The sequence below is a fragment of the Panicum virgatum genome, chromosome 9K (genome assembly GCF_016808335.1).
Source record: "Panicum virgatum strain AP13 chromosome 9K, P.virgatum_v5, whole genome shotgun sequence".
Lineage (NCBI taxonomy): Eukaryota > Viridiplantae > Streptophyta > Magnoliopsida > Poales > Poaceae > Panicum > Panicum virgatum.
In genome coordinates this window covers 64,881,166-64,906,537 of record NC_053144.1, presented here as the reverse complement: position 1 = coordinate 64,906,537, position 25,372 = coordinate 64,881,166, and the positions used below count along the sequence as shown (strand labels likewise).

At 51.6% G+C, this 25,372-nt stretch overlaps 1 protein-coding gene across 1 annotated transcript; it reads left to right on the top strand.

Annotated features, from left to right (window-relative positions):
• Positions 1-9,176: 9,176 nt before the first annotated feature.
• LOC120647044 (transcription factor bHLH94-like) lies at positions 9,177-10,976 on the top strand. Its single transcript, XM_039923647.1, has 3 exons — positions 9,177-9,801; positions 9,937-10,386; positions 10,568-10,976. The coding sequence occupies exons 1-3, from the start codon at positions 9,376-9,378 to the stop codon at positions 10,670-10,672; spliced, it is 981 nt and encodes a 326-aa protein (XP_039779581.1). The 5' UTR covers positions 9,177-9,375; the 3' UTR covers positions 10,673-10,976.
• The last annotated feature ends 14,396 nt before the right edge of the window (positions 10,977-25,372 follow it).

Below are 25,372 nucleotides of genomic sequence, written 5' to 3'. Positions count from 1 at the left end.
CGTTGCATGACTTTCAAGGGCTTGCAGGTTTGGATTGGTTAGCTGGCATGCATGCCATGGCTATAGATGGCCAAATGGGCGGCACGGCACGACCCGGCCCAGGCACGCCTAGGCACGGCACGCCTGGGCACGAAAAGACTTTCGTGCCGTGCCGTGCCGCCCAGCGTGCCGGACTTGAGGCCCAGGCACGGCACTAAACCCTTTCGGGCCGTGTCGTGCCGCCCGCCGGGCTCGTGCCGCCCAAGTGCCCAGGCACGAGGCTAGGCACTAAAATCGCAACATGACTCATTCAACAGATCAATTCATCTTGAGTAACAAAAAATGACAGAAATCAACAAAATATCAAGGATGAGCTGTTTTGTGCAATGACTGCCTCATTAAAAACCTATCTAGGTAAAAACTCACACCTCGTGAGAAAACCCTAGATAGGAAAAAAGAGTACAGCCCAGCTCATTAAGTTCAAGTTCCAGTGTTAAGTTAACCTCATAGTCATGCAGTGCAAATAAACTATCCTATTACACAGCAGCTTGTGCTGGAGTTTCATCAAGGTACTGATCTTCATAAGCTGCCTGCAGGTCTCCATCCTCCACCATGTGCTGAGCTCTTTCATCTGCAGCCTCCCAGTCTTTGATGCATGTGAGCATTTCTACCATCTCTGGCTTCAACTGACGCCTCCTCTCCTCTATGATCCTGCCAGTTAGACTAAAGGTAGATTCTGAAGAGATGGTAGAAACAGGCACAGTTAAAACATCCTTAGCTAAGATAGAAAGTACTGGATAAGACTGTTTGTGCTCATGCCACCAGGTCAAGATGTTGAAATCATCATCAAACTGGTTGACAGTGTCACTATCTAGGTAGGCAGTAAGTTCAGAAGAAATACCATATGTACCACCAGTGCTTGCTGCTTGCAGCAAAGCACTTGCAGATGTCCTTCTACCAAGAGGAACAGTAAAAGAGCCACCAGCACCAACACTGCCAAGACCAGACCCAGGAGAAGTAGTAGAAGTAGAACCATCACCAAAGATCTTACCCCATTGAGCTTTTTTCTTACCAGTAGAAGGTTTATGTGTAGGCCTTGCCAATCTAATAGAACCAAACTTGCTTTCATACTTGCCAAACATGTCAGACAGAGCAGCTCTCACAGAGGTAAAATAAGCAGAATAGTCAGTACCAGTTAAACTAGAGAGCAGCCTGAGAGCATTGCTAAAACCTTTTATTTTAGCTCTAGGATCCATGATGAATGCAATGGAATAAAGCAGAGGTATGTCATTCCAATACTTAAGGTATTTAGATTTCATAGGAATTACCACCTCTCTAAGCATTCTGTCATTTTCATAATTTTTAAGTTGTCCAGCAATTTCAATGAGATTATGCAATATAAGTGGAGCAGTGGGATAGTAAACACCAGATAAGTCAACAGTAGAATCATAAAATAGTTCAAGGAACTCTAGAATTTTTTCAGCAACATACCAATGTCCATCAGTTAAGAGATAAGGAGTACCTTCTGCTCTGGGGTACTGGGTTTGGATGAACACACCAAATGTTTGCTTGTGAGGAACAAGATGCTTAAGCATGAGATAGGTGGAGTTCCACCTCACATCCATGTCTAATTGAAATTTCCTAGGCCTCACACCCACAGCAATACAGTAGGACTTATAAGCAGCAATGCGCTGGTTAGAAGAGTTCACAAATGAAATAGCAGTCCTAAATGCTTCCAAGTAAGGTTTAAGCCTTTTCAAGCCAGACTTAACAATCAAATTAATTATATGGCATGCACATCTCTGATGCAAGTATTCATCACCAATATAACCTCTAATTAAAGGTGTCAGTGCTTCCATAGCAGAGGCATTAGCAGAAGCATTATCTAGAGTGATAGAGAACACCTTATTAGTCAAGCCAAAGTCTGAGATCACAGTGTGCACACGCTCAGCAATGTTGTCACCACTGTGACTGACATCAATAAGGCTGAGACCCAACACTCTCTTTTCTAGTTGCCAATCAGAATTAACATAATGACAAACCACACTAAGGTAATCTTCCTTAGCATTACCAGACCATATATCAGAGGTAAGACCAACAGAGCTAACAGAATTAGAGCTTAAGTACTTCACAAGATCATCACGGCGTTCACTAAAGTACTTGGCAATATCTCTAGTAGTGGTCTGCCTACTAACAGGAGTAAATCTAGGGTTATGAGCAATCTGAATGTACTCTTTAAACTCATTTGTTTCACCAAACCCTAGAGGCAGATCAAGCTTTGCAATCAAACGGCACAATTGAGTACGAGCCACATCAGGACTGTACTCCCAGGAAACCACACTACCGTCAGCATCAAAACTAAGAATTGACTGAGCTCCAGACTTCTTTTTCTTACTACGGCAAGTTAGAAGATGCCGACTAAGATGGCCAGTGCCGCTACTAGAAAAGCCAGAAAGGATGGATTTGCAGTGAAGGCACTTGGCTCCATACCTGACGGTCTTACCATTGATCTGCTTGAAGAGCTTCTCGTACTCGTCCCACACCTTGGAGGTGCAGGGCCGTCCCCGCTTCTCGCCGGCGTGGCTGACAGAGTCCGGCGCGGCACCGTCAGCTGCACCACCAGCGCCACCAGCGCCAGTATCAGCACCGGCACCAGCACCGGCACCTACACCAGCATCAGCACCCGCACCGGCACCACCAACACCAACACCAACGGGAGGGGGAGGGGGCATGCTTACTTCCACATTACCACGCCGACCAAAAAGCTCCTCCCGTTCCTCCTCCATACCGTCCTCGTCGTCGCCCTCCAGGCCCATCATCCGCAACTCATCGTTGATGGTGTGGCCCTCGTCGTCGTCCATGGCCTGGAGGGCAGGCCGCACGCCAGGCCTTCGGCGCGTCACGACTTCGCGTCGGCCGGCAAAACCGAGGGAACCGAGCTGCCGGTTAGGGTCCAAAGACCCAGATCCAGCCCCCTCAGGTACCCCAACGGCTTTGCATCGGCCGAGCAACTGCGCAGAGAGGTCAAAAATATCAGAACAGGAGAAAGAAATAAAAAAAACTGAAAAAAAACATGTTAGGGTTTAGGGACTTACCAGATCCGGAGCACCAAGGACGCCGGCGAGATCGAGGACGGCCGGATCTACGAGATTTATAGAGGGAGGACTGGGTTTGGGGACGGATTTGAGTTGAGAAAGCGAGTCGACCGGTGAAGATGCAAAAGTAGGCAGGAAAACAAAGAGAAGAGGGTAGAGTGGACGGCCAACGGCGGCGAGCCGGCGACCGGAGTTGGAGAAGACGGTCAGATCGAGACGGAGACGGGAGGGGAGCGGAGAGGCTCGATCTAGGGTTAGGGTTAGGCGAGGCTGCGAGGGGAGCGGAGAGGCCGAGAGGGGTCGGGGCGGGCGGGGCGAGCGAATGGAGGCCGGGGCGAGCGAATGGAGGCCGGCGCCATTTACATACCCGCTCCGCTGGGCTGGGCCGGCAGCGCCTCCAACGGCTCTTTTGCTGGCCTGGCCTGGCGAGCGGGCCGTGGGCCGTGCCTGGGCCGCCGTGCCGCCCATCGGGCCGATCGGGCCGGCTTTTTCGGGCCGTGCTTGGACGTGTCCATGGGCCAGGATTGAGGCCCAAGCACGGCCCGGCTATCGTGCCCGTGCCGGCCCGAGCCCAATAATATTCGGGCCCGTGCCGTGCTCGGGTCGGGCTAATATGGGCCGGGCTTCGGGCCCCCATGGGTATCGGGCCAAATGGCCATCTATAGCCATGGCAGCAGTATTCAATCAAGCAAGAAGAGTATGATCGATCGAGCAGAGAATTCTGATGACCATCGTTTCCAATTGACATGGCCGATCCTTTTATTCTTCGCATAAAAACTTAAAATTCTTTGTATGTATGGCGTCAAGAGCTCTGTGTGTGTGTAAATGGGCAACAAAATAGACGACTATATATGACACTCCAGTTGATTAATCAGCTAATAAAAGTAGAGTACCATACGGTGTTGGTCCAAGACTTGCGGTGACGCTATATGATAGTATAATACAATATGCCGCCCATAACACTCCCGCCAAAAAGATGGGAAAAATACAGTCGCAGAGGACATTCTTTTTGTCAAGAACAAACCAAGACAAAAACGTACGCCTGCTTGTAGCTGGTAGTAGCCTACTTTAAAAACCAATTAGTCATGTCGATCTCGCAACTGGGCAAAGGACCCATGCATACTTCTTGCAGGGGTCGTCCTCACGATGAAGGCGATCACAAGAATCTTTGAAACGGGCAAGCAAACGGCCGAGCACTGTCCTGGCAACTTGCAATAAACTTGGGCTGGACACCCCGGCCGGTGAAAGGAAATGGCTGTTGCAATAAACTAGCTGTGCCAAAGGAACTGTCCAGATAGCATCCTCCTCCTCCAGCGCCACTCAAGTGACAGGTACCGTTTTGTTTAGGAGCGCGCGCGTTGGACCCGGGCAGAGCGGGGGTTTTTTTTGGCAGAGAGGTTGGCAATGCTTCCAAACTTTGCATTTCACACTTGCAGCATTTTCTTGAGCAGATCAAATCGCCTCACCCGCTGCCCCTATGTATGCATCCAAAGTAATCCCCACACGAGATCGTCCCAGGATTTTGCACTGACTAATGACCTTGTTTCCACACGTCTAACCGCCACCGGTAATGCGGCGCGCAGGTGTGTGGTTTTAGTCTTGCTTGAGATGGCAAAGAAAAACCATGCTCGTGCCAAGGCTGCGATGCGACTTTTGTTAGTTTAGTTTCGATCGGCAGCAGCGCACTGTGGTTTGGTGTACAAGCAAGGGATGAAGCCATCAACATTCAACAGGATGGAAACAAGATCGCCGAGAATTGCGTTTGGCGCAGAGTACGTAGACGCCTACCTATGGTGTAGGAGCTGCTGCAGCTGCACCATGGAATTGACCTTCTCTGTACGTGCCAAGCAGAAAGGTCTATGTGTGTATGCCTGTCGTCTTCTCTCCCTGCTTCATTCAGTGGCCATTCTTCAATGACAGCCGGTCATCAAGAAGAAACAAAAAATGGAAACAAGCATGCTGATTTCTCCAAGAAATAATGGCAACGGCGGCGATTTGCACAACTGGCTAACACGATCGTGCATTCGTGCATGCGTGTGTATCCGCGGCAGTATCCCCTCACAGATACGTAACGAGCTTACGAGCACGCACACACCAGAACCACAGCATTAACGAATGTGGCAAGTGGAGCAGTATAGGCAACTTCTTTTATCTCGTAGCATCATTCGTAGCATGTTAGCCTAAGCACTGGACAAAACTAGATCAGTACTAGTAATCTCCTTCAAGATTATTATGGTTATGGGAGCAATGCATTTCTTAAGGGATCGGACCACACTTGCTTGCATACCATGCCTTCTTGATCCGTATCTTCTCTGACCAAATTAGCTAGGCATGCATGCACCGAGATCGCTTGTGATATACGTTACATTCACGAATAACCACATAAATTCCCCACGGTTTAGTCCAATCATATCACCATGTAACAATAAAGCTACCGGATAACTGCAAGCACTATATAGCCTGAATGGTACACTTTATAGAGAAGTGTTCCTCGCAAGAAAAAAAAAAAGAGAGGTGTGATGATTTAATTTCCTGAAATAAAATGGAAAACATGCATTTAACTTTAATTGTATAACAAGGGCTTCAAGAGTTGAGGAAATCAGTATCGAAGGCGTGAATGAATTTTAATTGTATCTTTAGAGATACGTAACAAAGAACACACATGGAAACCACGCGATTAACGTAATGTGCCAATAATTGGAGCAGTATGATTTTTTTAGTCTTGTAGCATAATTTACTCAACATGGCATGTTAGTTAGGACTTAGACTAAACCAAAATAGTGCCACTATACTCCTTCTAGGCTGCTAAGAATGCATTTCTAAAAGAACCCACTACTGGCGTGCCATGATACCTTACTTCCTGATTCGTATCTTTTTGACAAAATTAGCCATGCAACGAGATCAGTGGAGATTGTTCATGGATGGCCCAATATATCCCACGCAGGTTAGTTCGTTCATCGCATAATTATCAAGTTACTGGAACTTCATTATTTGTGACTTTGTCCAGGATATCTTCTAGAATTTTATTTAAATCTCACTCTAAGATATATACCTACATGCGGCTTATTACCCTTAATGATCTGGTTTTACAAAAAACAAAAAAAACCTTCATCTTACAAAGGCAAGTGATGATTTCCAGAAATAAAATATGGCAAAGTATAGTTCTAATTTTAGTTCAACAATCCAATGCTCTAAGAGTAGATAGAGGAAGTTCCTTTGACCTGGATTGATTGGAAGCCTGGATTTAATGTATCTTTATCAATACGCAGCAAGATCACACCGGAGCCACACAATAAACATAATGTACCAATTGCAGCATCGTAGGATCTCATGTAGGCTAATATACTCAACATGGCATGTTAGTTAGTGATAGACTAAATCAGATTAGTACCACTAATCCCCTTGCAGTTTATTATTGTTCTGGGATAAAGCATTTCTTAGAGAACACACAAAAAAAGTTATTTCAGAAATTCTGACAGGTTAACAAGGAGGTAAGGTGATCTTACTTGCCCTTACTTTTAGCCATATTTGGCAGTAATTGATTTCTGCATGCACATGAACATACTTAATAGTTATTTCTAAAAATTTCTACTTAACAGGTTAAAATAATTTATTTTTTGGGTCCAATTTTGAATCTAAAATAACTTCTTCTTTTTTAGCACAGGAAGTACCTTTTAAGCTATAGCGGTTCGATTTTACACACAGGGATGAGGGCTTTTTTTTCAAAGAGATGAGTAAAAAATACATCTGATTAATTTTAGTTGTGCATGCAGTCTAGTACTGCAAGAAAAGAAATTAGCTTGACCTCGATCAGAGCATGAAAGGCGACAGCAATACACTGCTGACAAATACTCCATCTGTATTGCCAAACTGACAGTCTGTCCAGATCGAAGCAATGGTATCAAAGTAAAAAAGAGTCTGTCCAGATCGAAGCAATGGTATCAAAGTAAAAAAGTAAAGCAGAGCTAGCATTAACAAGTGATTAGTTATTGATGTCCGTACAGTTTTGGTAATACAAGTATTTCAGTCTCCATCTGTAGAGATTCTCCATAGATTAGAAGAGCATCCAAACATGACCATTATTAGCACCTCCAGGCAACACCATGTATATGACACCTCACAGTCTCAACTGTCGTATAGTTTTCTTTTTTTTTCTTTTTCAGTTTTAACGTCCACAAATGGATGTGAACAGAAGAATTGTTTAGGAAACAGACTGGCAGGTGTCACTAGCTAGAATCCACGTACGAGTACATGCAGGGGTGGAGCCCGGATTTGATCATTGGGGGGGCCAACAGTTTTGCCGCAGGCTGCTGCTGAAGTAAATTCCACTTTTGATAATGGTGCTACAGGATCGTTAGGGAGCCAGACCCCTGCCCCCGTCTCCGCCCTGAGTGATAATGGGCAGAGCAGGAACGAAAGAGATTAATAAGAAAGAAGAAAATAGGTGCAAAAATTATTTTCTCCGGGACCTGAAGAACAGAACAAATGATGCATTGATGCATCATGCCTCGGGGGGGCAATCCGGTGTTCTGGCGCCCACGGTTTCCCTGGCTCGTAGGAAAAATATATATAGATTTGTTAGGATGAGCGCGCGCGCGGTTTCATGATCAGTTCTCCGTGCTTGGACTGGATCTAACGTGTGCAGATCAACAATAATTAACAAATTGCAAGGGAACATTTGTTCTTATTCCCCAGCGTATGTCAGGAACAGAGTCGAGTTGTCTTTTTATAGACTATTAGACAGAGTAAAGTAATGATTGATATACCTTATCAGCAATTTCTTGGGAGGATTCCAAGGGCACCGCCAGTTAGCGTTCTGTCTTTCTGCTACTATATCTTTCAGAAAACAAGTACAAGTCACTGTAGTATTCTATGTGCTGAAAAGCAGTGCATTATTCTCCAAAAAGTGCAGCTCCGACGTCTAAAAGTCCATGTGTATAGTATGTGTATTCGAGAGTCCTGCCTAATGCTAGTGTACCTAGGTAATTAGGTTCAGGAATCAGCAACTTGTACTGTTGGCATGAAAGGCTGCAAGTCTGAAACGAGAGGTAAAAGGGAGCCAATTTCTTTTGTTACCCATTTGCATTTGACAGCGCGAGGAAAGAAGCTAGGGATCAAAAGTGACAGCCAGATTCGATCTGTCAGAGAGACTTTATGCATGCACCTTTCGCTTTCTTCCCCCCCTGTCGCTGTGACGCGGCTATTTCTGCTCCCTCTACGTGACGGGGAGCAAGTTGATGGAGCTGCGCGTGAAAACGTCCTCGACTCGCTGTACATATAAACTAGTAGCTCCTGTAGGCCTCCCATCAATTTCCGAAGAATCGAGCTAACCCAATGGGGCTCCATTCCACGCAGTAAGTAACGTACAAGTCACTGCCGCCCGGAATCGCGTGACGGACTGGTACGAGTCGTTCATGCTGAATTGATGATTCCGCTGGAAGATGGACGCGATCATGGCCGAGTCTCTGAAGAAATTAAGGACTGGAAAGAGACGTTAAGCTAGCCTCGCAATGAACGATCGATCACATGAGCCCCCCAGTATTCGCCGGTCGCCGTTCGGCTCTGCAACAACCGGCCGTCCGGCCGGCGAGCAGCGAACGAGACTGGCGACAGACGATCGCCGTCGCGCCTGCAGTATGGTGTTGTCACGCCGCTCCGGCCACCGTGCTCTCTGCTCGCAGAATCTCTCGATCCCCGCGCCCGCGCCTTGACGCCCATTTTGCAGGTAGCACCCTCAAGGCGATCGAGTTGGCAACCCCGCCCAGCCGTGGTGCCCGTGCCAGCACAGCCTGTGCTCGAGCTCGGCCACCACCACCTGGGGCCACCTGCCCCGGCAACGAACAAAACCACCCGACCGCCGCGCCACATCGCTCGCCGGCTCGGCTCCACCCCTCTCTCGGAGTCTCGGTTAATCGCCGGCCCGGGAAATCATCGCCTGCCCTGCCCCGTCCATCCCCCCGAGCGCAAAACCCCGCGCCCGGCCCGGCGGCGGGGCCCGGGGGCATTCGGTGCCGCGTACGTGTCCGCCTCGCTCACCCCACCTCACCCCCGGCCCCCCCGCTATAAAGCGCGGCTCGGCACACGCCACCCCTCCTCACATCAACCCGCCGGAGAGCCGGTCTCGCTCCCGTGCCCGTACGCCGTGCGCGTCACCTTATATACGAGCCGGCCGCCCCACGCCGCGTCGCCGCTCGCATCCATCCACCACACGCCCACGCCGGCACAGCCGCACGAGCGGGCCAGCGAGGCCGTTTCGATCGCGTCCCTCCGTGCGGGAGCGTCCGTTTGCCAGCCAGCGGCCATGGCGCTGGAGGCCGTGGTGTTCTCCCCGGCGGGCCATTTCGGCTACGGCCGCGGGGACTCGCCGTACGCGCTGCCCTGGTGCGACATGGGCGACCTCGGCGCGGGGGATTACAGCTGGGATCAGGAGCTGGACGCGTGGGCGGCGCCGGCCGTGTGGGACGACGACTGGGGGGAGGCGGCGTCCGCCAGGGACCACTCCTCGGACGCCTCCTCGGACCGGCAGCAGCAGGGCAAGGAGGCGGCGCCCGAGCCGCCGGCGCCGGCGGTGCGGAGGAAGCGGCGCCGCACCAAGGTCGCCAAGAACAAGGAGGAGATGGAGACCCAGCGGATGACCCACATCGCCGTCGAGCGCAACCGCCGCCGCCAGATGAACGAGTACCTCGCCGTGCTCCGCTCCCTCATGCCGCCGTCCTACGCCCACAGGGTACGCGTACGTCGTCCTGTCAGTAGTAACCGCCTTTGATCGATCGCTGCTCATCAATCGCTCACCGTTACCAACTTAATTACATGTCTTGCAATGCGATAATAGCAGTGCTATGCTTTTGGTTCCTTCTTACAGGGTGACCAGGCATCGATCGTCGGTGGCGCCATCAACTACGTGAGGGAGCTGGAGCACCTGCTCCAGTCGCTCGAGGTCCAAAAGAGCATCAGGAACCGGCGGGGCGGCTCCACGGACGCCGGCGGCAGCTCCTCCCCGCTCGCCGGCTTCTTCAGCTTCCCGCAGTACTCCACCTCGCCGGCTCATCACGGCTGCAGCAGCTCCACGAGCAACACGGGCAATAATGCCGCCAGCAGCGGCGACGTGTCGGCCGAGAGCGGCCGGCCGGCGGCGGTCGCGGACATCGAGGTGACCATGGTGGAAGGCCACGCGAGCCTCAAGGTGCTCGCGCGGCGGCGCCCCAAGCAGCTCCTCAAGCTCGTCGCCGGCCTGCACCAGCTGCGCATCCCGCCGCTGCACCTCAACATGACCACCGTCGACGCCATGGTCCTCTACACATTCAGTCTCAAGGTAATTATATCAATCGCCCGTACGGCTCGTGGCTGCTTTATTAAGCCGGTCGAGACAAACCGGGCGTTTAGAGAAGTAGAACGCGGCGTGGCGCGCGGCCATTGTTCGTTGGCTCGCTCCATTTCTATAAAACTGACTGATGAGGCCGGCGATGGCATCGCCTTTCCCGTTTGGATGGCAGGTGGAGGATGACTCCAAGATGGGTTCTGTTGAGGACATCGCCACCGCTGTGGATGAGATTCTCGGCAGCATCCAGCAGCAGGAGGAGGAGACCGCCGCCATGTGAAACCCTGCACAGGACCTGCATCTATCTGCATGCCCCCTGCACACTGCACTGGCAGTGCCGTCCTGCCAGTGGAATCCCGTAGCCTGTACTGCATGTGACCGTGATTGCACCCTGGGCAGGCACCTGATGAGCCACACAGGCAGCAAGGATACATGTCAAGAATTTTAGGCTGTAATCTAATCACCTATTCACCTTCACCTAGCTCCTTTAACTTGGAGCGGACTACTTGTATATTCAATTATTCACAGATACAAATTTGCATGAAGCTAATAAGCTACCACGAATGGGTCTGTGGATCCACGCATTCCTCTTTTCACTTTTACCGTGGCATCTGTGGAGTGATGCGTTTCTGTGAACGGGTCTCGAGACAGACAGAATGATGGCTCGATGATGTGGCCAGTCAGCAGGCGTCATTTCCTTCTTTTTTTTACCTCGCGAAGGAATAATGAGCGTGATTGGTTGGATGCAAATTTGTGCCGAGCCAAAATCACGGCGAGCCAATATATTGGCCTACCAACATCAAAATCATAGCATGCAAAAATGTTGGCAAGAAAGTTAGGTATTTTGAGGGACCGAAAAAGCAACCAGAGGGGGTGAATGGGAGCCAACTAAAACTTTCTACTTGGAAAGTTTGGCCTATGATCCCATAAGCACACCACAAATCCTCTCTTCTAGAGTGCAAAGTGTAGCTATAGCTGAGCTAGACACCAAACAAAAACTCTAGGAACAAACCGCGAAGAGATCGGATCAAAAGCAGCGAGCAAGCAGCAGAAACAGCACGGTATATGATCACCGGTTAAACCGACGTGTGAAGAAAACCCTCACCGGGTTAACCGATGTCACAGAGCCGGCAGCAGAGATGAAGCAAGCACCGGTTGATCCGACGTATAGGTTTGAACAGCGTCGGTTCAACCGGTGTTACTTCACCGGATGATCCGACAAAATCGAAACCAACGTCGGTGCAGTTATCCAGAGAGACTGCAAAACAGACAAACTGAACACCGGTTGATCCGACGAGGAAAACTCAAAGCTCAATACACCGGTGAAAGCAAAATGACAACGCCGGTTAAACCGATGATGCCAAAACACCTACGTCGGAGCAATACGCCAGAAACCCTAAAACGCAAATATGAGCAAAACTCTGATCACCGGTTGATTCATTGGCAGGAGCCGGTTCAACCGGTGATACGAAAAATTCTGCCCGAGCCCAGAACGAATTTTTCAGCTCGCCACTCTTCAGAAACTCGATGATCGAAGGGCCAAATCAAGTCCAAATCTTACCAAATTTTGTAGACAGGATCACAAAGGACTTGTGAACATATCCACGGAAGGAATCGACGAATCACTCCATGATTTGGGAGGAATCGAGGGATTACCGAGCAAGAACGGGGTTTTCTCAAGAACGCAAAAACTTCGTTTCGAAAGACCTCGTGAATCCTAGGCATTTTGTACTGAGTAAAGAGCGATGGATTCACCACAAAGAGCTCAGAGAAGTACTACGGTCTCGTGCTTCATGAACACATAAACGAAAACCAAATTTCATCACAAACGAAGCACAAGACGTACGAGATTGAAACGAAATCAAAACCCCGGAGGGCACAAGGAGGGAAGGGCCTCCTTTCCCATTCAATCTCAGTACAAGGACTCAAAAATTCATAGTTCAAATCCTACTCTAGAGGAGAAAGGGAGGAAGAACAGAAGAGAGGGAGAGAGGCGCACGGGAGGAAGGGGTAGGCGGCGCCGGGCTGCGAGAGGGAGTGTTCTGTTCCAGGCGCTAAGAGAGAGAGAGAGAGGGAGTGAGGGGGTATTTATGGTGCCCACACAGGGGTCCAAAATACCCTTAGACTTAAATTAGAGACTAAAACGCCCGTATGGGCTAAACCGGAAATATCTACATGGTCTCATCCGACGGCCGAGGTTCTTTCTTCGAAACGAAGTCTTCTCCGCGATGCTGCCACGTATATGAAGATCCGGTCCGCGGTTTTGGAGGGTCCTGTGACATCCCGAAAACTCACCAAAATAAATCATGCGCTAAATTTGTTTTTGTTGTTGAGCTCGACTCAAACCCTAACCCTAACTTCCCGGAAACCCTCCTGCTCCGATCTCCCGATCCCCGGAGATCTGACCCGACACCCGAATTCAATCCACGTCTCATCTCTTTCCCATCCAACGCGACGCGTCGTGACCAGCCGCCGCGAATCCCGCCCCCTCCTTTTTCCTCTCTCCCCTCCGACCGCGTGCCCCACCTCCCGCGGCCGCACGCCACGCGTGGCCGACCGCAGTCGCGGTCGCCGCTGGCGCGCACCGCCCCCCTCCTTTTCCTTTCCCTCCCTCCCATTTTCTTTTTCCCTATTTCTTTTCCTTTTTCCCATTTCTTTTCCCCCTTTTCTCTTTTTCTTCTTTTCTTTTCTCTTCCCCCCTTCCTTTCTCCCTCTCCCTCCCTCTCCTTTCTCCTACCCGCGCGCTCGGCCCCTGAGCACCGCCCGCTCCGCCTGGCCTGGCCCCCTCCTCTCTCAGCCCGGCCGCCCGAGCGCCGCTTCCCAGCCTGCCCCGCCCCGCTCTCGCGCGCGCGCTCACCCCACTTGCCCAGCTCGTCGCGCCAAGTCGACCCGGGCCGTGCGCACGCGCTCGCCGTGCCGCGGAGCCCCGGACCGCGGCGCCGGCCGCCGTAAGGCCGTGCCAAGCCGCCTGCCCGCGCGCACCCCGCGCACTGGCCGAGCGCCGTGCCGCGCCACGCCACGCCAACCCCGGACCAAGCACGCGCGTGCGTGCGCGCACACCGCCGCCAGGCTGCCCGCTCCCGCACGCCGCAGCCTCGCCGCCCGCGCCAACGCCGCGACACCCGCCGCTGGCGTTGCCCCATTCCCGTGCACGCCGCTGACCCCCTGCCCCGCCGCGCACGCACACGCGCACGCCCTGCCCTGCCCACGTGCGCGCCGCGCGCCGCCCGTCGCTGCGACGCCCTGTGCTCGCCGCGGCCTCGCCGCTAGCGCCACCGCCCTGGGCCGCACAGCGCCGCCCTGTGCACGCCGCTGTCGCTCGCGTCCCGTCAACTGAGGCCGCCTCGCCGCCTGTGCCTCGCTCCGCGACGCCCGCAAGGAGCCAAGACACCATTAATGGCGCTCCGCGCGGCTCGCCGGCCGTCACCTACCCCCGGCCTCGCCACCGCCTCTCCACAGCTATAAAGAGACCCGCCGGCACCGCTCCTCCACAACCCAAGCTGCCACAGCCACCACCGCCTCCCTCTCCTCCCACGATCCCGGCCGCCCTAGCGCCCTGAGCCACCGGCCCAAGGCCGCCGCCGGCGAGCCCCCGCCTCCCCTGTTTCCCAGTGCGAGGGTGAGGAGGGAGATGGCAGTTTTGCCATTAGGTCCTCCCCCTTCCCTTTATTCCATAAAGAACCCCCCACTCCTTATGGGCTTTTTCCTAAAAAGGACCTTCTGTTTTTCTATTTTTGCAAACAAATCCTCCACTATTTAAACCTAATAATAATTAGGTCCCTGCACTTCCCTTTTAGGCCCAAATACTTTTAGAAATCGTAAACAGGCCCCGAGTTTTCCCGAATTATTTACAACTAGGCCCCTGCCCCTTTATCCGATCCCGAACCTTTACTAAAACCTATCATTTCATGTAACAAACGACCTCTGATCAACCCGAAACTTTATCACGCCTTTCCTAACCAAGTCTTGGACATGCCATTAGGAAACCACTCGAAAATAATACTTCGTACTCTATATTTTATGTGCTTCCGATTCGAGCTCAATGATAGAATCTTTGTTTTGATTGGACGCTTGGTTGTGTGTGCTGTAGACCGCGGAGTGAACGAAGGAGAGCCCGTCAATGAGCAGTTCTGTGAGCAGGAGAACGAGGGCCAGTTCCGCGACCCCGAGCCCGAAGGACAGGACTTCCCCGAAGGCTACGAAGACGGCAAGTTCAATCCCATCCTTTGATGCATGTTTCTGTCCTAGTTTTTATGAACACAACCAAATGGCCTGTTTTATAAAGTTGCATATGTTTTACTTGCATGAAAACCCGGTTGGATAGCCACCCCTTGATTTGTGATGACCATTCCTTGACCACCTAGATTAATGTCTGATTTTGCTTGGACGTTAATCGATATTAGAACGCTTAGGACTTTACCCTTAATATGATTTATTTGATAAAGAAAATGTGTGCGTGTGGGAAGGGATAAAATGTGGATTTTCGAAAGATGATTATGGGCGAGATGGACGGCATTTCTGTGTGAATTGCCGATTGGTGTGCTTATGCCTGTGTGGCAGGGCAAAGAAGGGAGTTATCCATCTTGTTGTGTCTAAGGACCGAGTTGGTGTGTCATCTCACCTAACTCCACTATCGTGCAAACCACTCGACCGTTGTATGGGCAACGGCGTAGCATAAATCCCACTAGTTGGTGTGATAGCCATCAGGAGAGCTGGGAGCAACGGGTGACTAAGGAAAAGGGATAAGCCCCGAGTGACTTATGCCCGGTTATACCTAAGTGAATGGTCAATGACCCCTTGGTGCATCCCGTGATGGCTAGTCAGGCTTAGCTATGGTGGGTAATGGCTATGTTGGGATCTACACCGACACGACGGTGTTCGAGTTGTGGTATCCTACTTGTGGGTAAAGTTGCACACCTCTGCAGAGTTAAGAATCTATTCGAATAGTCCGTGCCCACGGTATTGGGCGAGTTACGGTGTGGTCACATAACTAGTGTTTCATTGGGATGGGCTGGCGTGAGTTGTTTTGGAGTTAGTTCCGGCAGTTGTGCCGTGTGCTACGACGGACGGGGAGCCCGGTAGCAGTTTTAAAACCTGAACTCCGTGTTAAAACAAAAACTGATTTCTAAAAGGTTTTCTATAAAATAAACCCCTGCATAAAATGTCGTTTTTCTGCAAATTAAGCCGTAACCTTATCCTTGATTTACCTATGCATATTTTCTGTTATACCCCCCCCCCCTCCGTGGGTGTGGTTGGACTTGCTGAGTACGTTTGTACTCACCCCATTTTCCTTCTTACAGAAGAAGATCCAGACTTTGTGCCAGACGACGCCGAGTAGGGTTACCGTCCTGCACCCAGCCTTGCCTGTGGATTGGGTCACCCGCAAGAGTTTCCGCATGGCGCAAGACCTTGAGGATTTTCTCTTTGTTTTTAATATCGTCGCATGTGTGTGGATTGTAATCCTCGCGATAGTGGCATTTCTCTGCTCACTACCGCGTAGGGTTGTACGGTAATGAACCATCTGATGTAATAAATGTGCCATCAGCCTCCTGGGACTGATGTTTGTAACACATTTAGGTCTTCTCTTATGAGGGGACGCTTCAGGTGGTATCAGAGCCGTAGGTTGGCCGTAGGACGTGACCCTAGGAGCGAAACCCGTTTTTAGACCCTTTACCTTAGGACTTTTCTATCCTTAATCCTTTCCTCACACAAACACTTACCTTTGGTTCTTGCCCTGTTCCAGATGGCTGACAATGGATGGATTGGCGGAATCTGTTTCGCAGAGCCCGGCCTTCCCAAGTTGTTGATACTCAGTCTGGAACGCATCGGAGTTGTGGATCCACCAGAGTTTCTCTATCGGGAGTACGACTCCAAGGGTACTCTTCGGTGTGACCTGATGATCTTCATAGCAAGAAGCACCCGCTATCCTGATGTGGACCCTTGGTTCATCTCCACCACTGGATTCCGTTTCCCGGATACCTATCGGAAAGCCGCCCGTAAAGCCCTGCGACGGCTCCGAGTGATCTACAAGCATCACCTTCAGCGGACTCCTATGGGGTTCTTCCCGCCAACTGAAGGAAGAGGACGCACCTGGATCGCCCGAATGAGAGGACTCGGGAGGGAAGAAGAAGATCTGGAAGACACTGTATCCCACCTGTCCATCTACCTCGCCGGCCTGGATGAGCTCTACCGCGAGCAAGCAGCACAACTAAAGCAACAAGTCCGCAGAGCAGAAAAGGCAACCCAGGAGCTGGAAGAACAACGGACGAGAACCGTACACGCGGAATATTCCCTGGCTGCCCTCCAAGTCCAAATGGATGAAAAAGAGGCGGAACTGGAAGAGCAAAAGGCAAGAACCGCACGTGCCGAGAACTCGCTAGCCGCTCTCCAAGCTCAGATGCGGAGGTACGAGGCTCGCTGGGGAATAGGTGGATGGATAGAGGAAGATGAAGAAGAAGAACCCATGGAAACCCATTGGGACGTAGGTACTCAGACAGAAGAAGAAGAGCCCGAGGAAACCCATTGGGATAAGGGTACTCAGACCGATGATTCCACGAATCAGTATCTTCCACTGAAGAAGCGCTCCCTTAGGATTGAGGAAGAATCCCCATGATAGGAGTGGTCTCTAAGCTAGAACCTTTGCTCTAATAATCATGTACCCATGAAGTTGTACCCCACCATGATGCCATAAATAAAAACCATCTATCCCTTTGTGTACCGCAAATATTCGTGCAAGATCTTCACCCTATCTTTGTTTTCAGATGGCTGAGGAAGGATGGACCCAGGGCGACTGCCAAGCTGCACCTGGCTTCCCCAGCCTGTTGATCAACGCCCTGGAAAGCCTTGGCGTTACGGAATGCCCAAGGTACTACAGCAGAGAGTACGAGCATCATGGCACTCTCCGCTGCAGGGTGATCATAGTCATCGCCAGAAGTGAGCGCCACCCCAACATCCAGTCGTGGCGAGTGACCGCTACGGGATTCAGGCACCAAGACACCTATCCCTTGGCTGTCAGAAAGGCACTTCGGTACCTATGCCGGATTTTCGAAGAACACCTAGCACCCACGCCAATGAGGTTCTTTCCGCCGGCCATCAGAACCCCTGTTTGGGAAGCCCGCATGAGAAGCCTGGAACGGCGCCGCCATGAAGTAGACCCTTTGTACCAAGTGGCTAACTATCTGGCCGCTTTGGACCAACTCTTCGATGAGCAGGCCCACCTGCTGAGGGAGCAGACCAATCGTGCCGAGCAAGCTGAACTCGCGGTGAGGCTCCAACAGGTCCGAGCAACCCAAGCCGAGGCAAGAGCCGCAGCCGCGATCAGCAGTGAAGCAGTTGCACAGGAGAGCCTCAGACAGGCCCGAGACCGGCGCATGCAAGAATGGACCAGAAGTGGGACCCCAGTTCCGGCCGTCGGAGAAGACCATGTTCTACTTGGGACACACGTCATAGGATGGGGAACGCTCTTTGGAAGCCCTCGAGCTCCACCCGAGAACCCCGAAGGGTCTACTGCTGTCAGAGAAAGAGAAGTTGTTGCTCAGCCCCAAGAGAACGGGAACCCGGAGGACGACGAGCCGTTTGTTTCCCCGGAAGCACGTACCACCCCAGAAGAAGACTCGCCCCGCGAGTAGAGTGTCCAACCCTACCCTGTTGTTGTACCCTTCTAGCCCTTCCAGTTTAAGTTGTATTCCTAGTTTGAACCTGTACCCGGACGTGTAGTACGCGTTCTAGTCATGTTCCCATATTGTACCCTACCTCGCTTTAGTAAAAGTTGCTTGTTTGCCTTGTTGTGTGTTTGTTGTGTGTGTGCCTTTCGGCAGAAGGTTAATTCTGTTTGTTTCAAAATACGAATTAAATAACTTAAACATCACCTAATCCCAATCTCACAAAAACCCTACCAAATCTGCAGATGGTTTCCCGAAGCGTCACGAGGGCCTCCCGTGTCAGGGACCCTGCAGCCGCTGATGCAGGAGTACGCCTTAACGGGCAGAACCATCCTCAGGAAGAACAAGAAGTGAGTCAGGGCAGAGGAGAAAATCATGATGCACAGCTGCCACCACCACCACCACCCTTCGTGGACCTGGCACAAATAATCCATAACCAGACTCTCATACTGGAGACACTGGCCAATGCTCTGATGAATAGGCAGCCACGAGAGCAGACCTTTAATGACAAGCTGACAGCTTTTCTGAGGGCCAAGCCACCCACTTTTGCCGGATCCAGCAACCCCTTGGACGCAGATGATTGGCTCCGTGTGATCCAGAGGAAGCTCGAGCCGTTTGGGTGCCAGGATCGAGATAAAGTCCTCCTGGCACCACATCAACTCACCGGGACTGCCTTAGCCTGGTGGGAAAATTACTGCGCTGCTGCCAGAGATGCCTCCACCATCACCTGGAATGAATTCTTGAGAGAGTTCCGCCGTTATCACATCCCCTCGGCCACCATGAAGCGCAAGGCAGATGAATTTCGCGCACTTCAGCAGGGGAATATGACGGTGGAAGAATATACACACCAGTTTATGGAGCTGGCTCGCTATGCGCCGAAGAAGTAAACGACGACGAAAAGAAACAAGACATGTTCAAGAAGGGACTAAATCCAGAACTCAGGACCCTGCTCACCCCTCAGATCTATCCTGACTTCAACACCTTGATGAACAAGGCAATCCTCACTGAGAAGGCCAAGAGTGATGAAAGAAAGGATAACAAGCGCAAGTTCCTGGAGAGCAAGGCCCGCCAGCAGGATCGTTCCCAGAAGGCCAGAAGCTTCAGCTACAATGCACCAAGGTCCCAAGCCCCAATGCAGTACAGAACTCAGTCGCAAGTGACAGGACCACGAGCCCCTAACACCCAGCCCAGAAGCCAGAGCACCATGAGGGCCCCACAGAGTAATGCAAGCCAGGTCACCAACAACAACAGCAACGTGAGGGCCTGCTTCAACTGTCGTGAGACGGGTCACTTCATCGCCGACTGCCCCTATGCGAAGAACAAGCCGGCTACTTCAGCTTTCTCCAACACGGTGAACGGACCCAAGCCAGTTCTGACGGGTGCCAACCGAGTGCCCCTCCGTGGCAATGGCAACAACAACAGCAACAATCAGCAGAGGCAATCCCAGCAATCTTTCGGACGAGCCCGTGTCAACCACATCGACGCACAGGAAGCTCAAGGAGCTCAAGGCGTAGTACTCGGTGAGTACCTAGTCAACTCAACTCTTGCAACAGTACTGTTTGATTCTGGAGCGTCACACTCATTTATATCCTCGAGTTTTGTGGAGAAACATAAAATACCTACAGTACTACTAAAGACACCCCTATTAACCCGGACGCCCGGAGGAGACATCAGGTGTCAACTGGGTTGTCTACGGGTAAGGATTAATTTAAGTGGGGTAGAGTTTCTAGCAGATCTAGTAGTACTTAAGTCAGAAGGGATAGATGTGATCCTTGGAATGGATTGGCTGAGCAAACATAATGGCCTCATAGGTTGTACGGACAAGGTAGTCCATCTAACAAACCCAGAGGGAGTCCGAGTGACTTGTCATACCCGGGAAAGTGGAGCAAACCCGATGGTATTCAGCATGGAAGCCAAGTCCTTGGAAGAAGTCCCAGTAGTGAACGAGTATCTAGATGTTTTCCCGGAAGAACTTCCTGGTATGCCACCAGATAGGGATGTAGAGTTTGTTATTGACCTTGTCCCTGGAACTGCCCCTATAGCCAAGAGACCTTATAGAATGGCAGCCTCCGAGTTGGCGGAGTTAAAGAAACAACTGGAGGAGTTGCAACGGATTGGCTTCATCAGGCCAAGTTCGTCGCCTTGGGGAGCCCCGGTTCTATTTGTCAAAAAGAAGGACGGAAGTATGAGGTTATGTGTAGACTACTGGGCACTAAACGAAGTCACTATCAAAAACAAGTATCCCCTACCCAGAATCGATGACCTTTTTGACCAGTTAAAAGGAGCCAAGTACTTCTCCAAGATTGACCTGAGGTCTGGCTATTTTCAGCTCAAGATCAGGGAGAGCGACATCCCGAAAACAGCTTTTGTCACCCGGTATGGTCAGTTTGAGTTTACGGTGATGTCTTTTGGACTGACAAATGCACCTGCCTATTTCATGAACCTCATGAACAAAGTGTTTATGGACAAGCTAGATAAGTTTGTCGTAGTCTTCATTGATGACATACTTATTTACTCAAAGAGTATTCAGGAGCACGAGCAACACCTTGAGAGTAGTTCTGGAGAAGTTGAGAATGCACAGGCTATACGCCAAATTCAGCAAGTGTGAGTTCTGGCTGGAGAAAGTAGCTTTCCTTGGTCATATCTTGACCACGGAAGGAGTAGCAGTGGATCCCGAGAAGGTTGAAGCAGTCTCCAATTGGCAGCAACCAACTAATGTCAGTGAGATCAGAAGTTTCCTCGGATTAGCTGGGTATTATCGGAGATTCATTGAGGGATTTTCTAAGATAGCCCGGCCCATGACAGAGCTGCTCAAGAAAGAGAAGAAGTTCACCTGGACGGAGTCGTGTGAAAGAAGCTTCCAGGAGTTGAAGCAAAGATTGACGACAGCCCCAGTGCTAACCCTGCCGGATATTCATCGGGATTTTGTCATCTATTGTGATGCGTCCCGACAAGGATTGGGTTGTGTGCTGATGCAAGATGGGAAAGTCGTTGCATATGCTTCCCGTCAGCTCAGGACCCATGAGCAAAACTACCCAACTCATGATTTGGAACTTGCAGCCGTAGTGCACGCACTTAAGATTTGGAGGCATTATTTAATTGGAAATAAGTGCGAAATCTTTACCGATCATAAAAGTCTGAAGTATATCTTCACCCAACCGGACTTAAACCTGAGGCAGAGAAGATGGCTAGAATTAGTCAAGGATTATAATTTGGAAATTCATTACCACCCGGGAAAGGCAAATGTAGTAGCTGATGCCTTGAGTCGGAAATCCTATGGGCCCAAGAATGACCATTTACAAGAGGAAATGGCGCGATTAAACGTGCACATTGTCCCTCGAGGCTCCAGCCAAGTGCTGAACGTTCAATCCACTCTAGAAGAACGAATCAGGAAAGCCCAGAGAGCGGACAAGGGACTGATGGAAATCCGGAGGCAGACCGGAGAAAATAACGCACCAGACTTTAGAGTGGATAATAAGGGAACGTTATGGTATAAAGATAGGATTTGTGTGCCCCAGAAGGGAGACTTCAGACAGATAATCATGGACGAAGCTCATAACTCGGCCTACTCCATCCACCCAGGATCCACCAAAATGTATATGGACCTAAGACAGAAATATTGGTGGAATGGGATGAAGGCATATATTGCACGATTTGTCGCCCATTGCGATACTTGCCAGAGAATTAAAGCTGAACACCAGAAGCTGGCAGGATTATTGCAACCCATACCCATCCCAGTTTGGAAATGGGATGAAGTAGGAATGGATTTTGTGGTAGGGCTGCCCAGAACCCAGAAAGGACATGATTCCATATGGGTAATAGTGGACCGACTCACTAAAGCGGCTCACTTCATACCCGTACGGACCAACTACGGCGGAGAGAAGCTAGCCAAGCTCTATGTGGAAAATATAGTAAAGTTGCATGGTGTGCCCAGTTGAATCGTCTCAGATAGAGGGACCCAGTTCACCTCTAGATTTTGGAAAAGCTTGCATAAAGCTATGGGCACCAAGCTAGACTTTAGTTCCGCTTGTCACCCGCAGACAGATGGTCAGACAGAAAGGGTGAATCAGATTATGGAAGATATGTTGAGAGCATGTGTTCTCACCTACGGCAAAGATTGGGAACAGAGTTTACCCTATGCCGAGTTCTCATACAACAACGGGTATCAAGCAAGCTTGGGCATGTCGCCGTTCGAGGCTCTTTACGGAAGGAAATGCAGAACCCCTCTGATGTGGTCAGAAGTTGGGGAACGTGCTCTAGTCAGGCCTGCCCTCATAAAGGAAGCAGAAGAAAGGGTGGCCGAGATTAGAGAAAAGCTGAAAGCAGCCCAGTCCCGACAGAAGAGTTACGCTGACAAGAAAAGGCGGGAAATAAGTTTCAGTCCAGGGGATTTTGTGTATCTCAAGGTATCACCCATTCGAGGAACCCGAAGATTTCAGGTACAAGGAAAATTAGCCCTCGGTACATTGGACCATATCGAGTTCTGAAGAAAGTTGGAGCAGTAGCATACCGTTTGGAACTGCCAGAAGAAATGTCAGATATACATCCAGTGTTCCACGTCTCACAGCTAAGAAGATGTTTGAAAGTACCCGAGGCAGAGCACGTGCCAGTAGAAACGATACATCTACAGCCAGACCTACGATATCAAGAAGTACCGGTCAAGATTCTCGACACGGTCACCAGAAGGACCAGAAACTCTGAAGTACGGATATGCAGAGTCCAGTGGAGCAGACACGGAGTAGAAGAAGCGACGTAGGAATGAGAAGACGCTCTGAAGAAGGAGTTTCCCCACCTGTTTAGGAACCAGCCGAATCTCGAGGACGAGATTCATTTTAAGTGGGGTAGGTTTGTGACATCCCGAAAACTCACCAAAATAAATCATGCGCTAAATTTGTTTTTGTTGTTGAGCTCGACTCAAACCCTAACCCTAACTTCCCGGAAACCCTCCTGCTCCGATCTCCCGATCCCCGGAGATCTGACCCGACACCCGAATTCAATCCACGTCTCATCTCTTTCCCATCCAACGCGACGCGTCGTGACCAGCCGCCGCGAATCCCGCCCCCTCCTTTTTCCTCTCTCCCCTCCGACCGCGTGCCCCACCTCCCGCGGCCGCACGCCACGCGTGGCCGACCGCAGTCGCGGTCGCCGCTGGCGCGCACCGCCCCCTCCTTTTCCTTTCCCTCCCTCCCATTTTCTTTTTCCCTATTTCTTTTTCTTTTTCCCATTTCTTTTCCCCCTTTTCTCTTTTTCTTCTTTTCTTTTCTCTTCCCCCCTTCCTTTCTCCCTCTCCTTTCTCCTACCCGCGCGCTCGGCCCCTGAGCACCGCCCGCTCCGCCTGGCCTGGCCCCCTCCTCTCTCAGCCCGGCCGCCCGAGCGCCGCTTCCCAGCCTGCCCCGCCCCGCTCTCGCGCGCGCGCTCACCCCACTTGCACAGCTCGCCGCGCCAAGTCGACCCGGGCCGTGCGCACGCGCTCGCCGTGCCGCGGAGCCCCGGACCGCGGCGCCGGCCGCCGTAAGGCCGTGCCAAGCCGCCTGCCCGCGCGCACCCCGCGCACTGGCCGAGCGCCGTGCCGCGCCACGCCACGCCAACCCCGGACCAAGCACGCGCGTGCGTGCGCGCACACCGCCGCCAGGCTGCCCGCTCCCGCACGCCGCAGCCTCGCCGCCCGCGCCAACGCCGCGACACCCGCCGCTGGCGTTGCCCCATTCCCGTGCACGCCGCTGACCCCCTGCCCCGCCGCGCACGCACACGCGCACGCCCTGCCCTGCCCACGTGCGCGCCGCGCGCCGCCCGTCGCTGCGACGCCCTGTGCTCGCCGCGGCCTCGCCGCTAGCGCCACCGCCCTGGGCCGCACAGCGCCGCCCTGTGCACGCCGCTGCCGCTCGCGTCCCGTCAACTGAGGCCGCCTCGCCGCCTGTGCCTCGCTCCGCGACGCCCGCAAGGAGCCAAGACACCATTAATGGCGCTCCGCGCGGCTCGCCGGCCGTCACCTACCCCCGGCCTCGCCACCGCCTCTCCACAGCTATAAAGAGACCCGCCGGCACCGCTCCTCCACAACCCAAGCTGCCACAGCCACCACCGCCTCCCTCTCCTCCCACGATCCCGGCCGCCCTAGCGCCCTGAGCCACCGGCCCAAGGCCGCCGCCGGCGAGCCCCCGCCTCCCCTGTTTCCCAGTGCGAGGGTGAGGAGGGAGATGACAGTTTTGCCATTAGGTCCTCCCCCTTCCCTTTATTCCATAAAGAACCCCCCACTCCTTATGGGCTTTTTCCTAAAAAGGCCCTTCTGTTTTTCTATTTTTGCAAACAAATCCTCCACTATTTAAACCTAATAATAATTAGGTCCCTGCACTTCCCTTTTAGGCCCAAATACTTTTAGAAATCGTAAACAGGCCCCGAGTTTTCCCGAATTATTTACAACTAGGCCCCTGCCCCTTTATCCGATCCCGAACCTTTACTAAAACCTATCATTTCATGTAACAAACGACCTCTGATCAACCCGAAACTTTATCACGCCTTTCCTAACCAAGTCTTGGCCATGCCATTAGGAAACCACTCGAAAATAATACTTCGTACTCTATATTTTATGTGCTTCCGATTCGAGCTCAACGATAGAATCTTTGTTTTGATTGGACGCTTGGTTGTGTGTGCTGTAGACCGCGGAGTGAACGAAGGAGAGCCCGTCAACGAGCAGTTCTGTGAGCAGGAGAACGAGGGCCAGTTCCGCGACCCCGAGCCCGAAGGACAGGACTTCCCCGAAGGCTACGAAGACGGCAAGTTCAATCCCATCCTTTGATGCATGTTTCTGTCCTAGTTTTTATGAACACAACCAAATGGCCTGTTTTATAAAGTTGCATATGTTTTACTTGCATGAAAACCCAGTTGGATAGCCACCCCTTGATTTGTGATGACCATTCCTTGACCACCTAGATTAATGTCTGATTTTGCTTGGACGTTAATCGATATTAGAACGCTTAGGACTTTACCCTTAATATGATTTATTTGATAAAGAAAATGTGTGCGTGTGGGAAGGGATAAAATGTGGATTTTCGAAAGATGATTATGTGCGAGATGGACGGCATTTCTGTGTGAATTGCCGATTGGTGTGCTTATGCCTGTGTGGCAGGGCAAAGAAGGGAGTTATCCATCTTGTTGTGTCTAAGGACCGAGTTGGTGTGTCATCTCACCTAACTCCACTATCGTGCAAACCACTCGACCGTTGTATGGGCAACGGCGTAGCATAAATCCCACTAGTTGGTGTGATAGCCATCAGGAGAGCTGGGAGCAACGGGTGACTAAGTAAAAGGGATAAGCCCCGAGTG